At 38.2% G+C, this 27956-nt stretch overlaps 1 protein-coding gene across 1 annotated transcript in view; it reads right to left on the bottom strand.

Moving 5' to 3' along the window:
• Window positions 1-27956, bottom strand: part of LOC109085153 (interferon-induced GTP-binding protein Mx2-like) — a 49826-nt gene that overhangs the window by 2915 nt on the left and 18955 nt on the right. Inside the window, exons 3-7 of the mRNA XM_042715406.1 lie at window positions 18962-19116; window positions 18746-18884; window positions 18453-18651; window positions 18109-18187; window positions 16259-16384 (exon numbers count right to left, since the gene is read on the bottom strand). Of these exons, the coding sequence (XP_042571340.1) occupies window positions 16259-16384; window positions 18109-18187; window positions 18453-18651; window positions 18746-18884; window positions 18962-19116 (698 nt within the window). The remainder of the gene's footprint in view (window positions 1-16258; window positions 16385-18108; window positions 18188-18452; window positions 18652-18745; window positions 18885-18961; window positions 19117-27956) is intronic.

Raw genomic sequence — 27956 nt, 5'->3', positions numbered from 1 at the left:
TTAATTCAGAAAAGAGCAAGCTGGAAGAAACAGTTAAACATACAGCTTTTCTCACACGTAAGATTGACGATCTTGAAAACCGTTCGCGGAGATCAAACCTCAGACTGGTTAATCTTCCCGGAAAGGTGGAAAAATCTGGATGCAGTTGCCTTCCTGGAACAGTGGCTGTTCGAATCACTGGGTCCTGAAACCTTCCCCAATTCCACCCAGTATAGAGAGAGTGCACAGGCTCCCAGGTAGAACACAATCCAATCGATCATTTCCAAGAGTGCTGATCATGAAGTTTATGAACTTTCGAAATAAAGTCCAAGTGATGCACGCTGCCAGGGCTAAAGGCAGGATTATGTATGGCAAACAAGAGGTCAAGTTCTTCCCTGATTTATCTGCGGAGTTGCTTCATCAGAGGAGACAGTTCAATGGTGTCAAACAACAATTGAGAACATTAACATTAACATTAACTACGGACTAGTTTACCCATCCAAACTACATCTGACAGTTGATGGACAGACCCCTGAGTTCAAGGACCTGGCTGATGCAGAAAAGTTCCTACAGGGAATACAGAGGGCAGAAGAAGCATAGAGGTACAGGGAAGGGAAGTCTGTCAGATTTCTGTAGTTAAGGACACCCAGCTAGAAATGACTGCTTCTCACTTTTACTGTTCGATTCCTTAATCTTAGCTGGGTATGGTACAGACTCTCATTGTTATGTAAGTTACGTAATGACAGTAGTTTCTACAATGGCGAGTAAGGAAACACTATACGACTCTTTTCCTTGAAGAGTTTAACTATAATTTAAGAGTTTTTTTGGTGGTGAATGTCCGTATAACCGTAGAGTGAGGCCAGGAGTTTCACATAAATCCAGTTCGTTTTTTGGTTTCTTTTTGTTATTATTATTTACCTAATTGCTTAGTTTGTTTAACTACTCCCTTGTTGACATTGGATCAGTGTTGGGACATAACTGTATCCCATGGTGATAGAGTGGGGAGGGGGGTGGGGCAGGCTGTCTTGTTCAGGTTGACAGCTAATGTATTTTAGGTTTTTTTCAGGGCAGGTTTTTGAGTTATTAGTTTGGTTTTGTTTTTTAATACTAAATCCTTAATAGAGCAGACCTTTTGGTTAACTTTCGCATCAAAATATATTTTTTCAATTATGTGTGGTTATAATGCTGTACAATCTATCTTAAGTTAAAGAAAATCTCACAAGTTAAAATTAAATTCACCTCTTGAAATGTAAGGGGGATGATTAGAATGGTTAAGCTTAAACAAGTTATGACAAGGATTAAACAATTGAAATCTTCTATAGTATTTTTACAGGAGATTCATCCACTCAAAGAGGAGATACTGAAGGTACAAAGAAGATGGCCAGGTCAAGTCTTGGCTTCATGTTTTCCTCCCATTACAGAAGGGTTATGTTGTTGATCCATAAGTCCATACCCTTCGTAGTAAATAAGAGTATTACAGACAAGACCGGAAGATATTTGATAGTACAGGGAACTTACATGAGTCAAGTTAATAATCTAACTAATACTTATGGCCCAAAAGATAATAACTCAACATGTTTTGATTAATTCTCTCATCAGAAACAACAAAGTGCAGATGTGCATACAATGTAAATAAAGATTCATTTCACAGTGTAAACGGCTTCAGTGATTATAATGGAAGTTTTTGAGAGTGCTTGAACTCTGGCTAGAATGAAGTCAATGATACTGTTCTATGATCATGTAAATGTTCTTTCCTCTCTTTCTGTACCATGAAAGTGTTATAATAAGTAACTTACAATGTTTTTTTAATTAAATTGACGTTAAGTACAAAGTCAGTCATATAAAAAATAATATTTTATGGCATGGGACCACTGATCTATAATAGAGAACATATATAGATCAGTGCATGGGACCCATATCTGGTAGGCCTTCTTAGAGCTGTCAATTTTTTTTTTTTTTCGAATTTCAAATATTCGTCAAATTTAAAATAAAAATCCACATTCGAATGCAAAAATGCATCGAATTTTAGGTGTGTATTAAGGAGGCAGCCTTTTCAGTGACGCACAAGATGCGATGACGATGTAAGTGTTGTTGCATTATAATGTATTTGTTATCTTGTCCAGTTGAAGCTACTAGATGCAGCACTGCTGCGTTGTTGATTACAAATATTGCGGGGAAAGAGAACATCAATGCGGAGAAGATCTTGTTTACGTCAATACTGAAACCAAGCCGTTCACACAGAACTAATATTTTGCGCATTTTCTAGAGGGTCATCTACCGTTACACTCGCGTCTCACACAAGAGAACCACATGTTTAGAAAGCCATGTAAAATGAATGGAAATTCAACTTTGAAAAAACATATCTCGAGATTTAATGGAAGTTTCTCCCCATCCCACTGCAATTCATGTTTTTAAATAAAAAATTTACTCTTTGTGATTGGCTTTCCGCCCTTTGTATTAAACTATGAATACATAGGCTACATGATGCTGTTTTGTTTATAGTTGTTTATGCAACTTAATTAATTATAATTGGTTTCTAAACAATATTTTAAACATTATGCACTTTTTCCACAGATAGTCATGTTATCTTATGCTTTGAATAAACAGGCATTAGTAATATTTTGCTCAGTGCACCCTCTTGTGGCCTCAGGAGAGAAGCCAAAAGCTTTTCTTTACCCTAACTGAAATTATGCATTTTAAATTCAAATATAATTAGAATTTTGATAATATTTAAGCACAAAATTTGAGTTTTTCAGTCATTTTGACAGCCCTAGGCCTTAAGTAAAAAAAAAAAAAAAAAAAAAGTTTTATGTGTAGTAAATAGATTACACCAACATTAGTCTACTTTGCCCATCGCCGGGTATAGATCAACTAACATGATCTATAATCGATATATCTTGAGATACAACCACCCCCCCCCCCCAACTCCTGCCCACTCAAAAATAAAAAGTGCATGACGCCCCTGACTAAACCCATCAAAAAAGGAATACTCATGTTTTTCTTCACTGTCTAAAACCTCTTCACGAATAGATTATTTCATAATTCCACTTTCATTACTTTGGAATATAGACAGTGTTATACAGGCTCCCACTTCATTAATTTATATAGATTCTAAATTAACCAAAGGCTCCCCTAGATGATGCCTACATCCTAATTGGCTGCAGAACTCTGACTTCATCAAATTTGTTGGTGAACAAATAGATTTGTACTTTACTACAAATACAGATCAGACTCCGGTAGCTACTAGATGGGAAGCCTTTAAGGCATATATTAGAGGCCAAATGATTAGTTATACTAGTTATAAATTTATTAAATTTAAACAAACGATGATTAAATTGGATGCTGAAGTCAGAGATTTAGATGAAATAGTAAACATAGATAATTCCAAACAAATTAAAAATTATTAGCCCTTAAAGCTGAGTACGAGGAATTTTCCAAACTAAAAGCTGAAAATAGTATATTGAGATTGAAGCAATCTTTTTATGATCAGGGTGAAAAACCCAGGAAATTACTAGCCTGGCAGCTTAAGAAATTAATATTAGAAAGAGCCATTAATGAAATCAGGAATGAAAAGGGCAAATCATGACAGATCCAGTTGAGATTAACAACACTTTTGTCTCGTTTTATAAATCTCTGTATCAATCCGAATTTCCTACAAGCCCCTCTTTTCAAAATATTTTTTAGATAGATTGGATATTCCCTCTGTTTCTAGAAGAGGTTTCCAATGCTATTCGCAATATGAGGGGTGGTAAAGCAGCAGGTCCAGATGGGCTTCCAATTGACATTCATAAGGAATTTAAAGATAAATGAATAGCTCAGTTATTAGATATGTATGTAGAAGCTTTTCAACAGGGTTATCTCCCTATGTTGTTGAGAAGTGCTCTCATTACACTCATCCCAAAATCAGGGAAGTCACCTGTGGAGTGTGGTTCATATAGGCCAATTTCACTTTTAAATGCAGATGGAAATTATGGATTATTGTTAAAGCATTAGCAATGAGACTTAAGAGGGTTCTACCTCAACTGATACATATAGACCAAAATGGCTTTGTTAAAAATAGGCAGGTGTTCCATAATGTAAGGAGGGTACTTAACATAGTGCATGCAGGAGCTGGAGCACTTGATACGGCCATTCTGTCACTCGATGCTGAAAAGGCATTCGACAGATTTGAGTGGCCGTACTTAATGGAGGTGCTTGCATGATTTGGATTTGGTGACTATTTGGTGTCGCTGACAGTGTTATTCCTGCTTCCTGCTTGCCTTGCTGGTTTGTGATCATAGCTCTGTGTAGCTTTGTTTTTCTTTAGAATCTCTATCTTAGTATCACTCTCTGTTGTTTAAAGTGATTAAATATAACTTAATTCCCACCACATTTCTGATATTATCTATCAGTCTAATCTGATTAATTTGATTGTTCCCTTTATTCTAAATCCGCGAGTGCAGCGCACCTGCATCGCGTTAGCATTCGTTAGCTTTTCATTAGCATTTCCATTCGTGTCTATCGCATTTTTCTTTTTTTAATTATTTTCTCCTCTCATCTCTCTTGCTACTTTCTCGCTCCGGTTTTTCACAAGTTCTTGAAACAACTGTGGTAAGAATTTTTCATCAAGCAAGGTGAGTAATGGCTTCTCCTGCTTTTGTTATTTGCACCACTTGCCACATGTATAGTTTCTTGAAAACCGGTCGGGAGATCAAACCTCAGACTGGTTAATCTTCCCGGAAGGGTGAAAAAACCTGGATGCAGTTTGCCTTCCTGGAACAGGTGGCTGTTCCGAACACTGGGTCCTGAAACCTCGCCAATTCCACCCAGTATAGAGAGAGTGCACAGGCCCCAGGTAGAACACAATTCATCGATCATTTCCAAGAGTGCTGACATGAAATTGGTTCTGAACTTTCGAATAAGTCTCCAGTGATGCCGCTGCAGGGCTTAAAGGCAGATTATGTATGGCAAACAAGAGGTCAAGTTTTTCCCGAGTTAGCGGATTACGAGAAGTATAGACAGGGGGCTGTCATCAAGAGGAAGCAGAACGAGTTCACGATTGCGGTAAGTGGGAGTGCAAAATCACAACGAGGTTAAGAGACAGGCGACGTAACATTACAGAACAATACAAGCGACACGGTGTGGTCAGCGTCCGTATTGAAAGCGAGCACAAGGGGGGGTCGCAAGTGTGTCGTCGTACAATGCAGGACAGTGTAGTAGTTAGTGTAGACAGCGAAGCGCGGACGAGACTGTGAGTGTGCAAGTGTGGAAACGATCGGGGGACTAGTGGTGCGTATGAGCAGAAAAGTTCGACTACCGACGGTAGAATACGGGTAAGCGTGAGAGGCAGTGAAAGAGATCGAGCATATAGGATCAGAGTACCCAGGGATGGGTAATGGGAGTGGATGGGGTGAGGAGTATCTACTGGTTCCAGATATTCTGTAGTGTGGGGTAAGGAGACACCCAGCGAGAATTGACTGCTTCTCACTTTTACTGTTTTCGAATTCCTTAATCTACTGGGGAATGGTCAGCTCTCTTGTTAGGTAAGGTACGTAATGACAGTAGGTTTCTACAAGGGCGATAAGGAAAACACTAACGACTCTGTTTCCTTGAAGAGTTTAACTATAATTTTGAGTGTCTTTTGGTGGGTAATGTCCGGTATAACCGTAGAGTGAGGCCAGGTTCGAACATAAAGCCATTCCGTTTTTGTGTCTTTTTGTTATGTATTTACCTAATTGCGTAGGTTGTGTAACTACCCCTTGTTGACATGGTCAGTTGCATGGGACATAACTGTTATCCCATGGTGCGAGAGAGGTGGGATGGGGGTTGGCAGGCGTCTTGTTCATGTGACAGCTAATGTATTGTAGGGTTTTTTCAGGCAGGTTTTTGAGTTATTATTTGGTTTTGTTTTTTAATACGAATCCTTACTAGAGCAGACCGTTTGGTTACCTTTCCGCATCAAATATAGTGTTTTTTTCAATGATGGGTTTATAATGCTGTACATCTATCTTAAAGTGTAAAGAAATCTCACAAAGTTAAAAGTTTCACCTCTTGAAATGTAAGGGGGGGGATTTTGAAAACTGTGAATGGTTAGCGTAACAAGTTAGTGAACATGCTGTAAACAATGGAAATCTTCTATAGTATTTTTACAAGGAGATTCATCCACTCAAGAGAGATACTGAAAGGACACATAAGAGGCCAGGTCAAGTCTTGGCTCTGTTTCCTCCATTACAGAAGGTTTTTATGGTGTTGATCCATAAGGCCATACCTTCGTAAATAAGAGTCTTATCAGACAAACGGAAGATATGTGTAGTACAGGGAACTTACATGCGTCCCAAGTTAATAATCTAACTAATACTTAGGCCCAAAGAGATAATAACTCAACATGTTTTTTATTATTCTCTCAATCAGAACCAACAAAGTGCAAGATGTGCAGACATGTAAATGAAAGTTCATTTCACAGTGTAAACGGCTTCAGTGATTATAATGGAAGTTTTTGAGAGTGCTTTGACACGCTGCTAGAATGAAGTCAATGATATCTGTTCTATGATTCATGTACATGTTCTTTCCCCTCTCTTTCGTACCATAGAAGTTTTTTAATACTAACTTACATTTTTTTAATAAAATTGACGTTAAGTACAAAGTCGTCATTACAAAATAATATTTTTATGGCATGGGCCCAGCTGATCCTATAATAGAGAACATATAGATCAGTGTATTCCAGGACCATACTGTATGGCCGTCTTAGAGCTCAATTTTTTCGTTTTTTTTTTTTTTTCGATTTCAAATATTCTCAATTAAAAATAAAAATCCCATTCATGCAAAATGCACGAAGTTTGAGGTGTGTATAAGGAGGCAGCCTTTTTCAGTGCCGCACACGATGCGATGACATGTAAGTGTTGTTGCCTTATAATGTATGTGTTATCTTTCCAGTTGAAGCTACTAGATGCCACTGCTGCGCTTGTTGATACAAATATTGCGGGTAAAGAGAACACAATGCGGATAAGACTTGTTTACGTCAATACTGAAACAGCCGTTCACTTACAGAACTAATATTGTTTTGCGCATTTCTAGAGGGTCATCTACCGTTACACTCAGCGTCTCACACAGAGAACCACATTTTAGAAAGCCATGTAAAATGAATGAAATCAACTTTGAAAAAACATCATCTCGATATTTAATGGAAGGTTCCTCCCCATCCCCTGCAATTCCTTTTTTAACTAAAAAAATTACTCTTTGTGATGTCTTTCCGCCCTTTGTATTAAACTATGATACTCGGCTACATGAATGCTGTTTTGTTTATATTGTTATTCAACTTAATTATTATAATTGGTTTTCTAACAATTTTTAACAGTATGCACTTCGGTTTCCACAGATATTCATGTTATCGAGCTTCGATAACAGGCATTGAGTAATATTTTGCTCATTGCAACCACTCTTGTGGCCTCAGGATATAAGCCAAAAGCTTTTCTTTACCCTCACTGAAAGTATGCATTTTAAATTCAAATATAATTAGAATTTTGATAATATTTAAGCACAAAATTTGAGTTTTTCAGTCATTTTGACAGCCCTAGGCCTTAAGTAAAAAAAAAAAAAAAAAAAAAAAGTTTTATGTGTAGTCAATAATTACCACCACATTACTACTTTGCCCAGCGCCGGTATAGATTCCACTAACCTGAGCTATATCGATATATTGAGATCCAACCACCCCCCCCCCCCAACTCCTGCCCATGTAAAAAATAAAAAGTGCATGACGCCCCTGACTAAACCCATCAAAAAAGGAATACGCATGTTTTTCTTCACTGTCTAAAACCTCTTCACGAATAGATATTTCATAATCCACTTCATTACGTGGAATATACAGTGGTATAAACAGCTCCCACTTCATTAATTTTATAATAATTCTAAATTAACCAAAAGCTCACCTAATGATGCCTACCTCCTAATTGCTGCAGAACTCTGACTTCATCAATTTGTTGTGACAAATATATTGTGTACTTTACTACAAATACGATCAAGACTCCGTACTACCGAGATGGGAAGCCTTTAAGGCATAGATTAATGGCCAAATGTTATGATACTAGTTATAATTTATTAAATTTAAACAACAGGATTAATTGGAGGCTGAAGTCAAGATTCAGATGAAATCAGTAAACATAGATACTTCCAAACAATGAAAAATTATTAGCCGTTAAGCTGAGTACGAGGAATTTTCCAACTAAAAGCTGAAATAGTATATTGAGATTGAAGCATCTTTTTATAATCAGGGTGAAAACCCCAGGAAATTACTACCTGGCAGCTTAAATTAATATTTAGAAGAGAGCCATTAATAAAATCATGAAGAAAGGCAAATCATACAGAATCCTTGAAATTAAAAACACTTTTGTCCTCGTTTTTAATAAAATCTCTGTATCAATCCGAATTCCACAAGCCCCTCTTTTCAAAATATTTTTTTAGATAGATTGGATATTCCCTCTTTTTTCTAGAATGAGGTTTCCAGCTATTCGAATATGAGGGGTGGTCAAGCAGCGAGGTCCAGATGGCTTTTTTCCAATTGACATTCATAAGGAATTCAAGATAAATGATAGCTCATTATTAGATATGTATGTAAAACGTTTCCAACAGGGTTATCTCCCTATGTTGTTGAGAATTCTCTCATTACCCATCCCCAAAATCAAGGAAGTCACCTGTGTAGTGTGGTTCATATAGGCCAATTTCACTTTTAAATGCAGATGGAAATTATGGATTATTGTTAAAGCATTAGCATGAGACTAAGGATGGTTCTACCTCAACGATACATATGACCAAATGGCTTTGTTAAAAATAGCCAGGGTGTTCTAATGAAGGAGGGTACTTACATGTGCACTGCAGGGCTGGATCCTTTGATACGGCCATTTCTGTCACTCGATGCTGAAATGGCATCTCGAGCAGATTGGAGTGGCCGTACTTCATGGAGGTGCTTGCATGATTTGGATTTGTGACTATTGGTGTCGCTGCGACAGTGTTATCGCTGCTTTCCTGCTTTTGCCTTGCTGTTTTGTGATCATAGCTCTGTGTGCTTTGTTGTTCTTTAGAAATCTCTATTTAGTATCCACTCTCTGTTGTTGTTAAAGTGATTAAATATAACATTATTCCACCGACAGATCTATAGTACTATCATCTAATCTGAATTAAATTTGATGGGGGGGTGAGAAGAAGTGAAAGTCTTTCTGTTGTCCCCTTATCCCCAATCGCGAGTCAGCGCACCTGCATCGCGTTCGTCATTTCGTTTAGTTTTTCATTCGCATTTTCCCGCTATCGTGGCTATCGCATTTTTCTTTTTTTAATTATTTTTCATCCTCGTCATGCTGCTCTTGCTACTTTCCCGCTCCGGTTTTTCACAGTTTCTGAAACAACTGTGGTAGAATTTTTTCATCAAAGCAAGGTGAGTAAGGATTCTCCTGCTTTTGTTATGTGCACCACTTCCACATGTATATTTAATATTCTCTCGGTCGTCACGAGGGATTCGCATGTGAAAATGCAGGTAACATAGTTAGGCTACAGTGAAAATTTTAGAATTAGACACGAACTCCAAACTTTAATTGAGGCAGTAAGAAAGGTTAGGGCTCTGTTGGCTTTGATTCGCTAGCTCAGGGAGATCCTCTGTACATTGTTCGGTGCCAGTAACAGCGCCTCCGCACGGGCAACGGATGACTGTGAGGGCTGCATAGTCACGGGTCAAACCAACCGGCTCGTTCTGTTTCTGATCAAAAATTAAACCGGTTTCTCCCCCACTCATGCCCGCCCCACTGAGAACCTGAGAAAGTGCTTCTAGTTTTGTGATTCTATTGTCGGAACATGACAATAAGACACCATCCACCAAGTCCATTTTTACCAGGAGCCAGATGGCTCCTGTCTTGGCAAATTTAAAGTGCTGGCTAATCTAAACGTAAATACAGTAAGATTGTTATCACCGCCGGCGCAAGATTTTTCGACTTTTTGCCAGTCTGAGATCCTAAACATATCATTAAAGAGGTTCTTTGAAGCTTGCAAGATGCTGTCAGACACGTATAGCTCTGGTCCGCCTCCCGCTTACCGTGGTGAGTGCGATGCCCACGCGATTGTAAGCACTCAGTGGCTGGATTTCTAAGTGGTGTGCCCCGCAGAATAAACAACAGGTACCGTTTCATAGACCATTGGACCAGCTTTTGGGGTAGACCTGACCTGTGTGCCAAAGAGTGGTCTTCATTCCCTCCTGGGTGGTGCTGCGCTTCTCTCTAGAAATATGGCACATAGTCTTCGAGTTTGTACTGACTAACTGGTGCCCAGGTCAGAATGAACAGACTGCTAAAAACTGGACCAACTGCAGATGCCTCACGTCAAAGAAATCATTATAATTTTCACACACTAGAACTCTTTCATCTAGATATCACACTATAGAGACTGGGTCTGTTCCACAAATTAGAAAATACAAAAAACGTCTAAACGTCAAAAATTTAAGAGTAAGTGCTGGCTGCAGATAAAGTTTTAATTGATGGTGATTTTAATATCCATGTTGATAAACTAAAGAGCATTAGTAAGCATTTATAGACATTCTGAACTCTATTAAGTTAGACACACCGTCTCAGACCTACTCCATTGTCAGCAATCATACTCATATTTAAGTACGGTCACCTGGAATGGAGTTTGATGGTGTTGAAATTATGCAGCCAAGCGATGATATCTCAGATCATTATTTAGGTATTTCATATTGCTTGGCAGGAAAGTAACCTATCCTACAGAAAAGCATTAAACTGTTTCGATCTGATTACTTTTTAATCTCTTTTAGAAGAAAACACACAGTAACCCCAGTATTTATTAATACAGTGGCTACATTAACAAAAATAAAGCAGCAACAAGGTTGAGATTTCCACATCAGTCTCTACTTATGAGAGAAGAATTGGTAGAAACTTGTGTAAATCATCTAAATCAACAACATGTTATGTTAGAACCCTATTCCATCGTAAGCTCCTAAAAAGAGGTGCAAGCCCAGAAGTCATAGATCCCTTCTCTCTTGACTATTATTAACAGCTCATTGTCATTAGGATATGTCCCCAAAACCTTCAGAACTGGCTGTTATTAAGCCTCTCAAACAAAAAAAACACAACTTGACCCCAAAGAACTAGTTAATTTATAGACCCATCTTGAATCCTCCCTTTTCTTGTCCACAAGATACTAGAAAGGTAGTACGCCTGGCCACCAAATTCCTTCTTAGAGAAAAAATGGTATCTGTTGGGATTTGTAGTCAGGATTTCTAGACCGTATCATAGTACTGAGACTGGGCCTTTCTATTTCCTTATGTGTTCAGTCTTTTTCAGCATAGAGTTATTAAATTTAGGTTAAAACTCATAAATCTGACCTCCATTTAAATGATCTAATCTGACTTCATTTTTAGTATCTAATCTGACTTCATTTTAGTATGAAACCTCAAATTTGGGTTTGAAAGGCAAATTAGTTGTTTGTTCTGTCTGTAAGTATTATTATTCTCACATTTGATTATTCTATTTATTCTTTAGATATTGTTGTACTAGTTCATTCGGGGTGTCCATATGGCTAACAAGGATGACAACATAATCTACTAGGAGTCAATAATTAAACAGAGTAAAACATCAATAAAATCAAATGTAACAATTTATTATCAGTCAAGGAAAATATGTATTCTGCAATTACATCCCATGGTCAAACACGAATCGAAATCCTATCAATAATGACCCATTAAATTCTCAAAGATGAATCTAAAAGTAAAATATGCATACCTGACCTTAGAAAATATGTAGTATGAAATTTCTGGCTACAGAATCGCCCTGATCCTTTTGCTGCAATCCTTTAAATGCAAACCAAGATTAAAGCTTAATCCCCCAAATGGAGGCATTAACAAACAATTGGAATTTGTATTAACCCAGGTCCCAGACCGGGGTAGTTTACACCTCAAAGGGAACAGAAGGTAATTTACATGGAGGAACCTTGGAAAAGGCACTCCCATTACAGTAAGGAAAATATCTCTTAACTCTTAGTCTACTTTTGTAAGATTGAGACCATTGTACCAGTTGCACTGAGACATTTCAAATGATACCAGACCCGGCTGTTATGGTTCACGCTTGCATTTGACATTTGTCATGTAATCATTTGAGCAGAATTCTGAGTCAGAAGAATGAATGGGTGGAAGTGGATTATCTCACGTGGTAAACAAATGGGCCGAAGGGAAGGAGGTCCCTGCAACTTCCACTCTTTGGGTGTCTCAAGATGCCCCCTGTATGTTTGGATTGTCGGTTTCTCGTGAGATCGAAGAGGTATCTGAGTTTCTTTTATGACCTTTACCAACCATTTTTCTAGCATTTTGGAAAACTACTGCATTTTTCCTCTCAAAAATATATCTAAATTCATCGAGCACCATGCTCGCAATGTCAAATCAGAAAGTTAATCAACTTCTGGTGGCAGATCCTTTTTCCGATTTAGCGCCTAAACTCTGGTATTACCTACCTTAAACATTGTCGAAGGCAGACACACTCTTGCAGTTTAAATCTAGATTTAAGACCTGCAGCACACCCTCGTGCAACCCCCACTATGCCCTATGTACATATGTTAGTGTTATCTGTGATGCGGCCATGGGTCGAGAGTAACGCCAATTTCAATTCTCTGTATGTAGACTAGTCTTATAAATGTGGAAGAATTGACAATAAAGCAGACTTGACATTACTTGACTTGACTTACTCTTGGAGCCACTGAATATAGCAATAAGATCTCACCCTTACCAGTCGTCGGTGTAGTATACAGAAGAAGCCTAGAACATCGTATTGCTCTATATGCTGATAATACCATCATATTTCTATACAAGCTTGAGAAAATTGTTATGCCCCTCGCACTGCATTGAAAGTTGCTGTAGTGTAGGGATGGACGCCACGAGCGTTGAGTTGGGTGCAGCTAGGTTTATGGCGCCGTCCAAATTCAAAATATTGGAGAGGGTTTTTTCACCCAGTCCCTCCTCCTTGACTTGACACACATGCAGGTTGCCAGATTGACGCTCTGACCCCTTTCGTTTGACAGCTTCCATGACTGAAATGAAATACGTTGTGTTTCCCGCCAACTGGCAACCCGGGGTGCCGTAATACAATTGGGTAAACTGGCAGTGGGCGGGTTTCACAAACCAAAACAAAGTCTGACATTCCGGCCCAGAACGCCATCTATTTTCGAAAGGAGAAATAATTGACTGTAAGCATGTGTATTTTTTTTCCGATAAACAAAGGTAGCATGGGGCGGGCGGGCGTGCCACAGGGAGCTGCTGAAAAGCAGTTTAACTACCGCCATCACTTGAATCCGTCCTCCTGCACTTCATAACTGTCTGGTTCAGCTAAGCTCAGCCAAATCTGACCTCAGAAGACGACAGTGGGTAGTCCGGACTGCTGAGCGAATCATTGGTGAGTTCAGATCCTAATTGCTATTCAGAAACTGTTACTCATCCAGAGTGAGCAAAAACGGCTGGGGAAAATCACTCTGGACCCCTGCACATAGTCCAACCATACTCCACTGCTTGAACTGTTTGCCATGTTGGTGCAGACTAATGACAGAGATGTGCTGAGCACCAGGCCCAATGAGTGAACCAGATACGAGGAACAGTTTCTCTGGGTCCCCAGGGCAGTACCCAACAACTTTATGAACACTTTGAACAACATAACTTTGGGAACACACACACAGTGCAATGGGTGTGGTGATACAGCACATACACTGTATTTATTCTAACACACATATCTTACGTGTGTACACTTCAAATTTTAGCACATAATATACCTGTAACATACAAAAACAAATATCTATTGGATATACCTGCACATGCCATTGTTAATTTGTATATTGTTATTCCTTCCTTGTTCTACACTTTATTTATTTTTCTTTATTTTTTTATTACTATGTTTTGGTTCTGATCGCCTGCCGGATAGCAGCTTCTGTCACGAAAACAAATTCCTCGTATGTGTAAACATACTTGCAAGTAAAGCGAATTTCTTATTCGATTCTGAATAGTTAACTTAGCGGTTTCTTTAAATATCGGCCAAACATATTATGTTATTTTTATGCTTTAGTAGAGTCAAAAACTTACGTACAGCACCTTTAAAGCTTATTGGCATGTTTGGCATTTTTTCTGGATATTAAGTAAATAAAGATAAGAACAAGAGAGATTAAATCCAAAGGTGATTCACCCATTTGTAAATGCTCCAAATGGTTTTATTTATCTATGAATTAAAATAACCCCTAAAATAACCTGCCTTAGTTCAGCTAATTATGGACCTTTTTGAAACTCTAAATCAGTCTTGACCATCGAGGAGCACACTAAGTGGGATTCGACATACTGTTCTCTTTCTTAATGGGAAGAATAAACGTGGTTAAGATGAACATATTATCAAAATTTCTATATATTTTTCAATCAATACCCCTTCCCCCCTCCTTCTACATTTTTTCCAAGAATAAGAAAGCTTGTCTGTAATTTTATTTGGAGTAACAGGAAGCCAAGACTGAGGCTCTCTTTACTATACCTGCCCTATGAAAGGGGAGGGCTACAACTACCCAATTTACTATGGTACTACTGGGCTGCTTAATTTAGGGCTGCAGCGTTCTGGTTCTCTAGTGAAGCTGATTTGCCAGATTGTTACAGATTGAAAAGTTAGCTGCAAAAGGCTTGACAGCTTTTTGTATTCAGCATATAATGATCTAAAAAAAAAAAATCCATTTGTTAAAAACACTATTGTAACCTGGTATGAAGCTCATAAATATCTTGGAGACCTCCCATTTGCTTTCCTGGTTTTCTCCTATTTGGGGTAATAATTATTTAAGCCCAGTCAAAAATAATGTGGGTTTTGAAATTTGGATGGATAAAAGCATGGTTAGAGTGATGATTTATACAAAGATAATATGTTAATGTCATTTGAAAATCTTGTAACAAAGTTTAACATATCCCAGAAACACTTTTTAAAGTATCCTCAACTAATTTTTTCACATTTAAAGAATTCTGTGCAACTCCCCCCAATGTCAGTATTGGAAACGCTCACATCGCAAGAATGCTACAGCAAAGCATGGATACAAGGTACATTTTTTTCATTGTGTGTGGGAATGTGAGGAGGTGCAGTTTTGGGGTGGGGTAATTCATGGGGTAATTTCTCAATTTACTTTGTCTCCAATTCATTTATGTCCTGTATTGTGTATTGAGTACTTATACAATTGTGCCTTTTTGAGACACTATGAATATGAACTAAAATATAACTAAATTAGAGTTATAAACTAATTTTTTTTTATTTAATTAACTTGTAGTACACTGTAGAACTCATCTCATACACTTTTAAATATACTCATTAATTAATACTTAATTATTTAAAATATAAGAATATATAATAAATATATACAAAATGTATTTATAATGTATTGCACACATATTTTTATAAATTAAATAATTCATTTCAAATGTACTGTAACTATGTTAATATTCTCTTTATATGATATAATTAACTACATGTTAATGGTGTCTTTTTAAATAGTAAAATCAAGTACACTATCTGTCATTATCATACAAGATGCTTTACAAACTACTTAACATCCTCCAAGCCTGCCAGTTTTGTTAGTAAAATTTCTGTAATACAAAGCACATAATTTAGAAAATATATTGTTGTCATACCTATTCTAAATATTAACTGACAGACTGTGCGGTGTTAAGTGATTTATTTTTGATTCCTGTCAAATGTTAAATGATCTTTCAAATATCTGTTTTTTAATGAAGGGGCGCAGCAGTTTCCAGCAAGTTCAGGACTGCCCCGGAGATGTTGCAGCACTGGGAGGCTTGCATTCTCCGAGCAGTTTATTAGTGGAGCCAATTTGGTTGTTCCTTGCATGGTCATGTGTTTCAGGGCGCTGAGCTGACTATTTGAGATACACCAGAGACTAGTCTCAGGAGGCTACAGAATCACTATATGTGACTTTTACATAGTCAAGTCTCTGTATACCTATATATATTATCAAATAAACTAATTTGACAATTTTCATTTGCACTGATATAGCAAGATGTTTTCTTCTTCCTGTGTAAATTCATTTAAATTCTTCATATTTTCAAGATGTGTATTTTCAGAAGAATAGAATAAATCGCACAGACTCGCAAGAACTGAATCACATTTTATCAGTGTTTCAAGGCATGAGATCTCTTTTCTACTCATGGCACACTTTCATGTGTACGCGCTCCATAAACTCAGCATCAAAATATCAGAAAGCAGGAAGATGTGATGGCTTCAGATGATTAAGTTCTTACTTTAATGAGGAATTGTTTGGCTCCCTTAGGGTCTTGTGGTGGTCCAGCCTCGCACTCCTTTAGCTTGCATTCCATCAGATCCCACAACTTCTTTTTTACCTGTTCGTTGAGCTGTGGCAGTGATTTCTGACAAACACAAACACACACACAAAATTTGGTCCACAACACTTTTTCTATTTTTCACGCAATGCATATTAAATGTGCATGTTGAATACACTCAATAGATGTAGTAAATAAAAAATTATATTTAAGAGAACATTAAATAAAAGGGAGTTTTGAAGCTGACATGTCATCCTACCCAGCTTTTTACTTTTACTCCTATTCTAGTTGCACAAGTTCACAAAGCTCTATCAAATTTAGATTGTAAAAAAATCAATGGGGCCTTATAATATAAAACCTTTTTTTTTAATGGCATCAGATTATATAGCGTAATCTATCACTGCTATTTTTAATTTAAGTTTAGCTTCAAATGTAATCCCACATGCATGGAAATCAGCTGTGGTTCTCCCTTTGTTAAATGGGGGTGAATTAGATAATTACATTATATAATGTGAATTAGATAATTACAGACCTATCTCAGGGCTATCAGTGATGGCAAAAGTTTTTGAATCTTTTGTAAATGACCAAGTAAAATGTTTTTTAACAGAAAATAATATTTTAAATGAATTTCAATCAGGTTTCCGGTCAGGTCAGTACTGTAACAGCAGCTATGCAGCTCTGCAGCACTGTGCAGCTCTATGTGTTGATCTTTCTAAAGCATTTAATTCTGTAGATCACAAAATCTTATTGCAGAGACTCAGTTGCTTAGGTTCAATAATTATCTGACAGAAAGAATGCAGTCACAGTTGAAAATGTCACTTCTACAGAATTAAAAATAAAGAAAGATGTCCCACAGGGATCTATTTTAGCACCAGTTTTATTTTCAATTCATATAAATGACCTAGATAAAGAGATAACCCCAGCTAAAATACATTTGTATGACCCAATTATCTACACAGTTGCACAGTTCATGAATCAAGCCATAGATCTGTTACAAGACAGTTTTCGGTCATATAAATTAGTTTTAAATACTAAAATAACTAAATATATGGTCTTTAGCTACTGTCTCACTAAAATAACCGTTCCACCTATTTTAACCTTGGAAGAGGGCTGTATATAAAGGGTAAATTGCTATAAATACTTGGGCATATGGCTTGATGAAAGGCTGGGTTTTAATATACATATTGAAAATCTTTTTAAAAAGATCAGACCTAAATTGGGTTTTCTCTTTGTACAAAGGAATTATCCAAAGTCTTTGTACTTTGTACAAATTGGCTGGTTGGTCCTCCCCGTACCAAAGGTGAAAAATGCATATTCTGCTGTTTATTGGCAAGACATTATTAGGCAAATTTCCAACTTATATTTGTAATGTCTTATCGTATTATACTTGTAATTATAGGACTAGAATTTCTTCTAAATTACACTTAATTGTTCCTAGAGCATATTCTGAGTTTGGCAAAGCTGCCTTTTCCTCCTATGGTCCTATAGATTATGGAATGAAATACAGAGTGTTATGATGTTAGAAGCACTTTCATCTTTAAATATTTTTATAAATCTTTTGGAGTCCTACCTAAAGGAAACGTGAATGTTTTACGTCCTTTTTTCATATGATGTTGAATAAGAGTTTATTCTTTAATATACTTTTGGTTTAATGCATTTGTAATCTGTTTAGGTAAAACTTTCTGTGCAGCCATTTTGTCCAGGACTCCCTGGTAGAAGAGATTAATATATCTTCTATATGGGATATATCTTCTCTTTATGGGATAATATAATATGAATAGGCCTTTAGATTAAGACATTTAGAAACTTACTTTGATGTGAGAGACCAGATGCTGAGACAGTTTGACAGCAAGACTTTTAATAGTTGCTTTGTCCTCTTCCAAGAGACATCTGTAGATAACCAGATATTTTATAAAACCAAAACTGTGCTTTGGCCATAGTGAACATTACTAAAAAACCTAATAAAAGTCATTTTTAAGGATGCCATTTGTGTAGGCACAAAGTTCTAATGGCCAGAATGAGGTGCATATTTTTGTAACTTCAGTTTATTACTGTGATAGAAAAGTGTTGGAATAGGAAAACAAAGCAAACCTGACAAACATGACACAAATTTTAGGAAGCACAAAGTTATATTAAATTATTTTGATGTTATAACCTGAAATGTTTGTGGGTTCGGAAGAAATCTCTCTCCATTTCTGCTGCCTTCTCCAGAAGAATTTCATCATCAATTTGCTGTTGTCCTCTACACTTCACCATGATGTAACCTTTGCGGAGAGGAATAACTTTGTTGTGGACAATGTCCAGAATTTTGGTTTCTGTTCCTCTATCTATGAGGTCTGGCTTGGTCAAAATGGCTGTGAGAATGAAAAAGTTATTTTGTAAAATGGAAATTTGCTGACACAGGTGCTCATAGACATATTAAGTGTTGTGGATTATGTGCTACATTACCAATAGTTCTTTTGCCATCAGGATCTACTTCTTGAGCCAATTTTAATGCTTCTGTTGTTACAATGTCAGTGTTGCATGGGCACACTACCATGTTTATAGTCTCTTGCTTCTCAATATATTTCATTATGAGACCTTTTATCTACAAAATATGTAAATTTTAAAACAGGTTAAGTATGGAACTGAAGGTGTCATGCAAAATCAGATTATACAACCTGCCTGGTTTCCAATATCTTGTGGTTGTCCATTTATTGGGACTCGGGCAATTCCAGGTAGATCAATCAGAGTGAGGTCACACACATCTGGTGACATGACCTCTAATGTGATGAGGTCATCACGTATTCCTACCCCTCTTCCTGCCAGTTCATTCTGGACTGTAAAACACACACACACACACACACACACACCACATAATTAACTGTGTTCCTCAACTTAAAGGTAAAGGTCAAGTTTATACATACTGTAGATGCTCAGCTGAGCAGTAAGCAATTTAAACATGTTTATTATGATAGTTTAAGCATCACTTAACTTCATTAACACATCAACTCCACAACCGGATATTAGGTGAAAATATCTTATTTTATAAAAAGAAAAACACTGAATACATTTGAGAATTCTTCTGTATAACAATGTGTATGGGATCAGAATCCCGCCAAATGTATTGCAGTCATAGATCGAAAAATAATAAGCATAAATAAAACATTTAAAAACACATGTAAAATAATAACGCACAAAACTGAAAAACAAATGCAATTTTTTTTTAAATAACAAACAACGCGGTCATGGATCGAAAAATAATAAGCGTGAATCAAAAATGTAAACACATTTAAAATTATATTGCACAAAACTGAAACATGAATTAAAAATTTTCCAAATCGCAAACAAAATCAGGTTTCCTGCTCATATGTTATTTTTTTGTGTGCTTGTGGTCTTTTCCCCTTTGCTCTTGTTTCCACGTTCTGCGCTTGCGTTTCTAAATGTTGCAGTTAGAGTTTCATGTAAATCAGGGCGGGCTTCAGCGTCACCATTGGGCCACAAGTTCTAGATTGACAGCTGCTCCTCTAGCCAATCATTCCAAGGGGGAGTTGACGTCACTCCCAATGCGACTCGTGGCTGCTGTGGCAGGTGTGTGAAGCTGGATAACCAGCGTCAGCAGGCAAATCCCATGGACGATCTCAGGTAATTAGCCATAAATATTTTGTGTTAATGGGTGACAGAAACATTCCCTTTGTGTGTTATGATATTTTCTGCAAGCTCTGTGTAGTCCGATATGTAGCCCGCTAACACGTGTCTTGTTAGTTTGGTTTAGTGAGCAATACTTTATATTTTAGGCAGTAGGGCTGCACTATAAATCGCACGCGATATTTGATGCGCAGCTTGTCAGTAAAGCCGGTTCTGTAATCAGCGGTAAATCTCCATCACCTGCGCACTTTCATGGAGCAGCATTTACTACACAGAGCCGTTATGCTGCTCCATGTGAAAGCGCGCAGGTGATGGAGAATTACCGCTGATTACAGAACCGGAATGAAAATACAGTATTTTATGTGTTATATTTGTGGTTGTAGCTAGAAGGGATACAGCTACAGGAAACCAACATTAAATATTTTTTTCTACCAATTAGATTGTGTTTTTATTAAAGTTAACACCTACCCCAACCCCAAACCTACCCTTAGTAATGCAGATACATTAAAAAATCATTGTTTAGCACGAGAAAAAAGGACGCGATATTGATGTGCGTAAACCCTGGTAGAGGAAATGTCAGGACACCGCCTTTACTGACAAGACGCGCATTAAATATCGCGTGCAATTTATCGTGCAGCCCTACAGTGCCTAAAATATAAAGTATTGCTTACTAAACCAAACTAACAAGACACCTGTTAACGAGCTAGATATCGCCTAGTCGGACTACACAGAGCTTGCAGAAAATATCATAACACACAAAGTGAATGTTTCTGTCACCCATTAACAAAATATTTATGGCTAATTACCTGAGATCGTCCGGGATTTGCCTTCTGACACTGGTTATCCATTCTCACACTAGATCTTCCACACTGTTAATCACGGGATTGGGACGGCACAGGAAAAGATGTCAGCGGGAGAGGGCGGGACCGGGAATCGTAATAACACTTTGATCCCCAACTTTGTACACAAATATAGCCTACCTTTAAAATAAACTATAAAACTGTAGGCTTATATTTTAACTTTGAACTCAATTCTACTTCCCCTGTGTCTTTATGTTCTCCTCCTGTCTGCGCTTTGGTGTGGCTGGTTCAGTGAATGACCTGCGCGTGAAGGACAGATTGTTTAATGGCAGGTCTATGTGGTAATACAGTAGCCTACATCGGGCAGGAGATCCAAAAGCCCAGCTATCATTCATAGACCTCAAATATAGCTTTTCATCTAAAAGATGTATGTAGTCACAACTTTACATGGCCGCTCAATCTAATGTTAACCCACAGAAATGTGCGCTATTGAAGTGTGTGCGCAAACTGAACAGCAGCGCACACACAGCAGGACAGATAGAGGCACCGGTGCACTCACTGGCTCTTAAAATACTCCGTAATCTTTGGTCATACAGATAAAATTAATAAATCTTTCGAATCGTATACGTTCATTTGTGTGCACTCAGAATAACAACGAAACGTGCTTCTGTAAAATAATTAAAGCAGACGATGCGGTTTCTGTCGTCTCGGTCATGTGAACTTGAGCGAGAAACTTTCGAAACTCTGTGTATGAAAAATAAATCTATAGACAGAGAAATGTCTACGCTCAAATGAAAAATAAAATAAAATAGAAAACGTGTGTGTTAGCATGGATGTTTTACATTAAATTTAATGTGTGTGCAATGTGCATTAAGATGGCTTTCAGTTCAATAAAATAACAAAAAAACTACATTTTGAATTTTTATTTAACTAAAGTGGGCATGCTGTGATCTGTACTGTATTTTATTTTTATTTATTTTTTTGTGACAGATTCCGGCCAAAAAGAAATACAACATAGTGGGAGGGAACGTGAGTCATTCTTCCGGGATTGAAACGGGAAGGGATTTTCCCCCAGTTTTTTTTTGTGTGATTGGGACGGGATGGGATCTTTTTTTGCTGGGGAGTGGGACGGTAAAGATTTGAAAATCCACTCCCGTGTCGACCCTCTACTTCACACACCTGCCACAGCAGCCACATCAGTCCAAGGGGAGTGACGTCAACTCCCCGATGCGACTCGTGGCTGCTGTGGCAGGTGTTGGAAGTAGAGGGTCCCGAACTGCCACAAAAAAAAAAAAAATCCCAGATCCCGTCCCAATCACACAAAATTCAAATGTGGGGGAAAATGAATTTCACTGAACGAAAGCCGAAAGATTTATTAATTTTTATCTGTATGAACACAAAGATTACGGAGTATTTTAGAGCCAGTGAGAGCACATTTCACGGTGCCCCTATTTTGTCCCACAGAGTGAGCGCGCTGCTGTTCATGTTTGCGCACACATCTTTGCAATTAGCGCAGCATTTCTGTGGGTTAAACATTAAACGTATACGGATTCGAAGCGGCCACTTTAAAGTTGTGACTACATAACAGTCTTTTAGATGAAAAGCTCCTATTTCCTTCTGTGAGGTCTATGAATGATAGCTGGGCTATGGGATCAGAATCCCGCCAAATGTATTGCAGTCATAGATCGAAAAAATAATAAGCATAAATAAAACATTTAAAAACACATGTAAAAATAATAACGCACAAAACTGAAAAACAAATGCAATTTTTTTTTTAAATAACAAACAACGCGGTCATGGATCGAAAAATAATAAGCGTGAATCAAAAATGTAAACACATTTTAAAATTATATTGCACAAAACTGAAACATGAATTCAAAATTTTCCAAATCGCAAACAAAATCAGGTTTCCTGCTCATATGTTATTTTTTTGTGTGCTTGTGGTCTTTTTTTCCCCTTTGCTCTTGTTTCCACCCTCTAGCCACTTGCGTTTCTAAATGTTGCAGTTAGAGTTTCATGTAAATCAGGGCGGGCTTCAGCGTCACCATTGGGCCACAAGTTCTAGATTGACAGCTGCTCCTCTAGCCAATCAGTCCAAGGGGGAGTTTTGACGTCACTCCCGATGCGACTCGTGGCTGCTATGGCAGGTGTGTGAAGCTGCATAACCAGCGTCAGCAGGCAAATCCTGGACGATCTCAGGTAATTAGCCATAAATATTTTGTTAATGGGTGACAGAAACATTCCCTTTGTGTGTTATGATATTTTTTCTGCAAGCTCTGTGTAGTCCGATATGTAGCCCGCTAACACGTGTCTTGTTAGTTTGGTTTAGTGAGCAATACTTTATATTTTTAGGCAGTAGGGCTGCACTATAAATCGCACGCGATATTTGATGCGCAGCTTGTCAGTAAAGCCGGTTCTGTAATCAGCGGTAAATCTCCATCACCTGCGCACTTTCATGGAGCAGCATTTACTACACAGAGCCGTTATGCTGCTGCTCCATGTGAAAGCGCGCAGGTGATGGAGAATTACCGCTGATTACAGAACCGGAATGCAAATACAGTATTTTATGTGTTATATTTGTGGTTGTAGCTAGAAGGGATACAGCTACAGGAAACCAACATTAAATATTTTTTTTCTACAATTAGATTGTGTTTTTATTAAAGTTAACACCTACCCCAACCCCCAAACCTACCCTTACAGTAATGCAGATACATTAAAAATCATTGTTTAGCACGAGAAAAAGGACGCGACATTGATGTGCGTAAACCCTGGTAGGAAATGTCAGGACACCGCCTTTACTGACAAGACGCGCATTAAATATCGCGTGCAATTTATCGTGCAGCCCTACAGTGCCTAAAAATATAAAGTATTGCTTACTAAACCAAACTAACAAGACACCTGTTAACGAGCTAGATATCGGCCTAGTCGGACTACACAGAGCTTGCAGAAAATATCATAACACACAAAGTGAATGTTTCTGTCACCCATTAACAAAAATATTTATGGCTAATTACCTGAGATCGTCCGGGATTTGCCTTCTGACACTGGTTTATCCATTCTCACACTAGATCTTCACACTATTAATCACGGGATTGGGACGGCACAGGAAAAAAAATGTCAGCGTGAGCGGGCGGGACCGGGAATCGTAATAACACTTTGATCCCCAACTTTATACACACATATAGCCTACCTTTAAAATAAAACTATAAACTGTAGGCTTATATTTTAACTTTGAACTCAATTCTACTTCCCCTGTGTCTTTATGTTCTCCTCCTGTCTGCTTTGGGTGTGGCTGGTTCAGTGAATGACCTGCGCGTGAAGGACAGATTGTTAATGGCAGGTCTATGTGGTAATACAGTAGCCTACATCGGGCAGGACATCCAAAAGCCCAGCTATCATTCATAGACCTCAAATATAGCTTTTCATCTAAAAGATGTATGTAGTCACAACTTTACATGGCCGCTCAATCTAATGTTAACCCACAGAAATGTGCGCTATTGAAGTGTGTGAGCAAACTGAACAGCAGCGCGCTCACAGCAGGACAGATAGAGGCACCGGTGCACTCACTGGCTCTTAAAATACTCCGTAATCTTTGGTCATACAGATAAAATTAATAAATCTTTCGAATCGTATACGTTCATTTGTGTGCACTCAGAATAACAACGAAACGTGCTTCTGTAAAATCATTAAAGCAAACGATGAGGTTTCTGTCGTCTCGGTCATGTGAATTTGAGCAAGAAACTTCGAAACTCTGTGTATGAAAATAAATCTATAGACAGTGAAATGTCTACGCTCAAATGAAAAAATAAAATAAAATAGAAAACGTGTGTGGTTTAGCATGGATTGTTTTTACATTAAATTTAATGTGTGTGCAATGCACAATGTGCATTAAGATGGCTTTCAGTTCAATAAAATAACAAAAAAAACTACATTTTGAATTTTTATTTAACTAAAGTGGGCATGGGCATGCTGTGATTCTGTACTGCCACGCAGCCACATTTTTATTTTTTTTGTGACAGATTCCGGCCAAAAAGAAATCGACAACATAGTGGGAGGGAACGTGAGTCATTCTTCCTCCGATTGAAACGGGGGGGGAAATTCCCCCAGTTTTTTTTTGGAGATTGTGATTGGGACGGGATGGGATCTTATTTCTGCGGGCGAGTGGGACACAAAAAATTTAAAATCCACTCCCATGCTCACCCTCTTACTTTCAAAAACACACCTGTTTTTTCAGCAGCCACAATTCACTTGTCCAACAGGGGGATTTAATGTAAAACATCCATGCTAACACACTCCGATGCGACTCGTGGCTGCTGTGGCAGGTGTGGGAAGTAGAGGTCCCACTCCCGCAGAAAAAAAGATCCCATCCCGTCCCAATCACACAAAAAAACTGGGGGAAAATGAACGTATACGATTCGAAAGATTTATTAATTTTATCTGTATGACCAAAGATTACGGAGTATTTTAAGAGCCAGTGAGAGCACCGGTGCCCCTATCTGTCCTGCTGTGAGCGCGCTGCTGTTCAGTTTGCGCACACACTTCAATAGCGCACATTTCTGTGGGTTAACATTAGATTGAGCGGCCATGTAAAGTTGTAGACTACATACATCTTTTAGATGAAAAGCTATATTTGAGGTCTATGAATGACAGCTGGGCTTTTGGATGTCCTGCCCGATGTAGGCTACTGTATTACCACATAGACCTGCCATTAACAATCTGTCCTTCACGCGCAGGTCATTCACTGAACCAGCCACGCCAAAGCAGACAGGAGGAGAACATAAAGACACAGGGGAAGTAGAATTGAGTTCAAAGTTAAAATATAAGCCTACAGTTTATAGTTTATTTTAAAGGTAGGCTATATTTGTGTACAAAGTTGGGGATCAAAGTGTTATTACGATTCCCGGTCCCCGCCCTCTCCCGCTGACATCTTTTCCTGTGCCGTCCCAATCCCGTGATTAATAGTGTGAAGATCTAGTGTGAGAATGGATAACCAGTGTCAGAAGGCAAATCCCGGACGATCTCAGGTAATTAGCCATAAATATTTTGTTAATGGGTGACAGAAACATTCACTTTGTGTGTTATGATATTTTCTGCAAGCTCTGTCTAGTCCGACTAGGCCGATATCTAGCTCGTTAACAGGTGTCTTGTTAGTTTGGTTTAGTGAGCAATACTTTATATTTTAGGCACTGTAGGGCTGCACGATAAATTGCACGCGATATTTAATGCGCGTCTTGTCAGTAAAGGCGGTGTCCTGACATTTCCTACCAGGGTTTACGCACATCAATATCGCGTCCTTTTTCTCGTGCTAAACAATGATTTTTTAATGTATCTGCATTACTAAGGGTAGGTTTGGGGTTGGGGTAGTTGTTAACTTTAATAAAAACACAATCTAATTGGTAGAAAAAAATATTTAATGTTGGTTTCCTGTAGCTGTATCCCTTCTAGCTACAACCACAAATATAACACATAAAATACTGTATTTGCATTCCGGTTCTGTAATCAGCGGTAATTCTCCATCACCTGCGCGCTTTCACATGGAGCAGCATAACGGCTCTGTGTAGTAAATGCTGCTCCATGAAAGTGCGCAGGTGATGGAGATTTACCGCTGATTACAGAACCGGCTTTACTGACAAGCTGCGCATCAAATATCGCGTGCGATTTATAGTGCAGCCCTACTGCCTAAAATATAAAGTATTGCTCACTAAACCAAACTAACAAGACACGTGTTAGCGGGCTACATATCGGACTACACAGAGCTTGCAGAAAATATCATAACACACAAACGGAATGTTTCTGTCACCCATTAACAAAATATTTATGGCTAATTACCTGAGATCGTCCAGGATTTGCCTGCTGACACTGGTTATCCAGCTTCACACACCTGCCATAGCAGCCACGAGTCGCATCGGAGTGACGTCAACTCCCCCTTGGACTGATTGGCTAGAGGAGCAGCTGTCAATCTAGAACTTGTGGCCCAATGGTGACGCTGAAGCCCGCCCTGATTTACATGAAACTCTAACTGCAACATTTAGAAACGCAAGCGCAGAACGTGGAAACAAGAGCAAAAGGGGAAAAGACCACAAGCACACAAAAAAATAACATATGAGCAGGAAACCTGATTTTGTTTGCGATTTGGAAAATTTTGAATTCATGTTTCAGTTTTGTGCAATATAATTTTAAATGTGTTTTACATTTTTGATTCACGCTTATTATTTTTTCGAGCCATGACCGCGTTGTTTGTTATTTTAAAAAAAAATTGCATTTGTTTTTCAGTTTTGTGCATTATTATTTTACATGTGTTTTTAAATGTTTTATTTATGCTTATTATTTTTCGATCTATGACTGCAATACATTTGGCGGGATTCTGATCCCATACAATGTGTCTTAATGTGGTGAAGAAAATTTGCAAAAAAGGCATTGTATGACTTTTTTAGGTTGAAAACCTGCAAATAAATGGCAAGTTCTGTCATAAAACACTAGATGGTGCAGGCTGATGGGTCCATAACACAAAGTGATTAAATTCAAAGCGTTAAATACTTGGCACAAGCAGACTGGTTCATGTTGCATCTGCAGCCAATGAGCTTCGACTTGCGCATTTTGCAGCACGCTTTCAGAGTTTTTCTGAAACCCTCCAGCACGCTTTCAGAGTTTTTCTGAAACCCTCCACCTTCCCCAGCTCCACCTAGATCTGCAACAGGTTATAATATATGCTATTCGTGCAGCAGCTGTTACGAGGCGACAGACGAGTAGATCCATGTGCAAGGCTTTATTTACAAAGGAATGGTCAAAAAAAAGGCAAGGATCAGATAACACAGGTATATCACAGGCAAGACAAAGAATATTCCTAGGGCTATCGTGGGTCTTCAATCGGCGAACAGTATCAAGAGGGCTTGACAAAACGGGTAATCCAATAACATGAGCAATAGTCCAGACGAGGTGCAAATACAGTCTGAAACAGCAAGACAAAAGGTTATTCCAAGAAGCACAGGCAGAAGGTCAGGAAACAGACTAAGACTAGAACTAGAACTAGAACTAGAACTGGGAACGACTCCGTAATGTGGCTCTCGCTGCTAGAATAATATGTGCTAAATAATACTCGACGACTTGAGCAGGATCTGAGTGTGTGTTATATAGTGGGTGTAATCGCTTCCAGGTGAGCAGGAAATTGGTGACAGCTGTGTGCAATCAGTGCAATGGATGATGGGAAATGTAGTCCAGGATATAGTGTAACA

Source organism: Cyprinus carpio, chromosome A25 (assembly GCF_018340385.1).
Source record: "Cyprinus carpio isolate SPL01 chromosome A25, ASM1834038v1, whole genome shotgun sequence".
NCBI classification, from domain to species: domain Eukaryota; kingdom Metazoa; phylum Chordata; class Actinopteri; order Cypriniformes; family Cyprinidae; genus Cyprinus; species Cyprinus carpio.
Note: the sequence above shows the minus strand (reverse complement) of the source record. Positions and strands in the feature narration are given on the sequence as shown.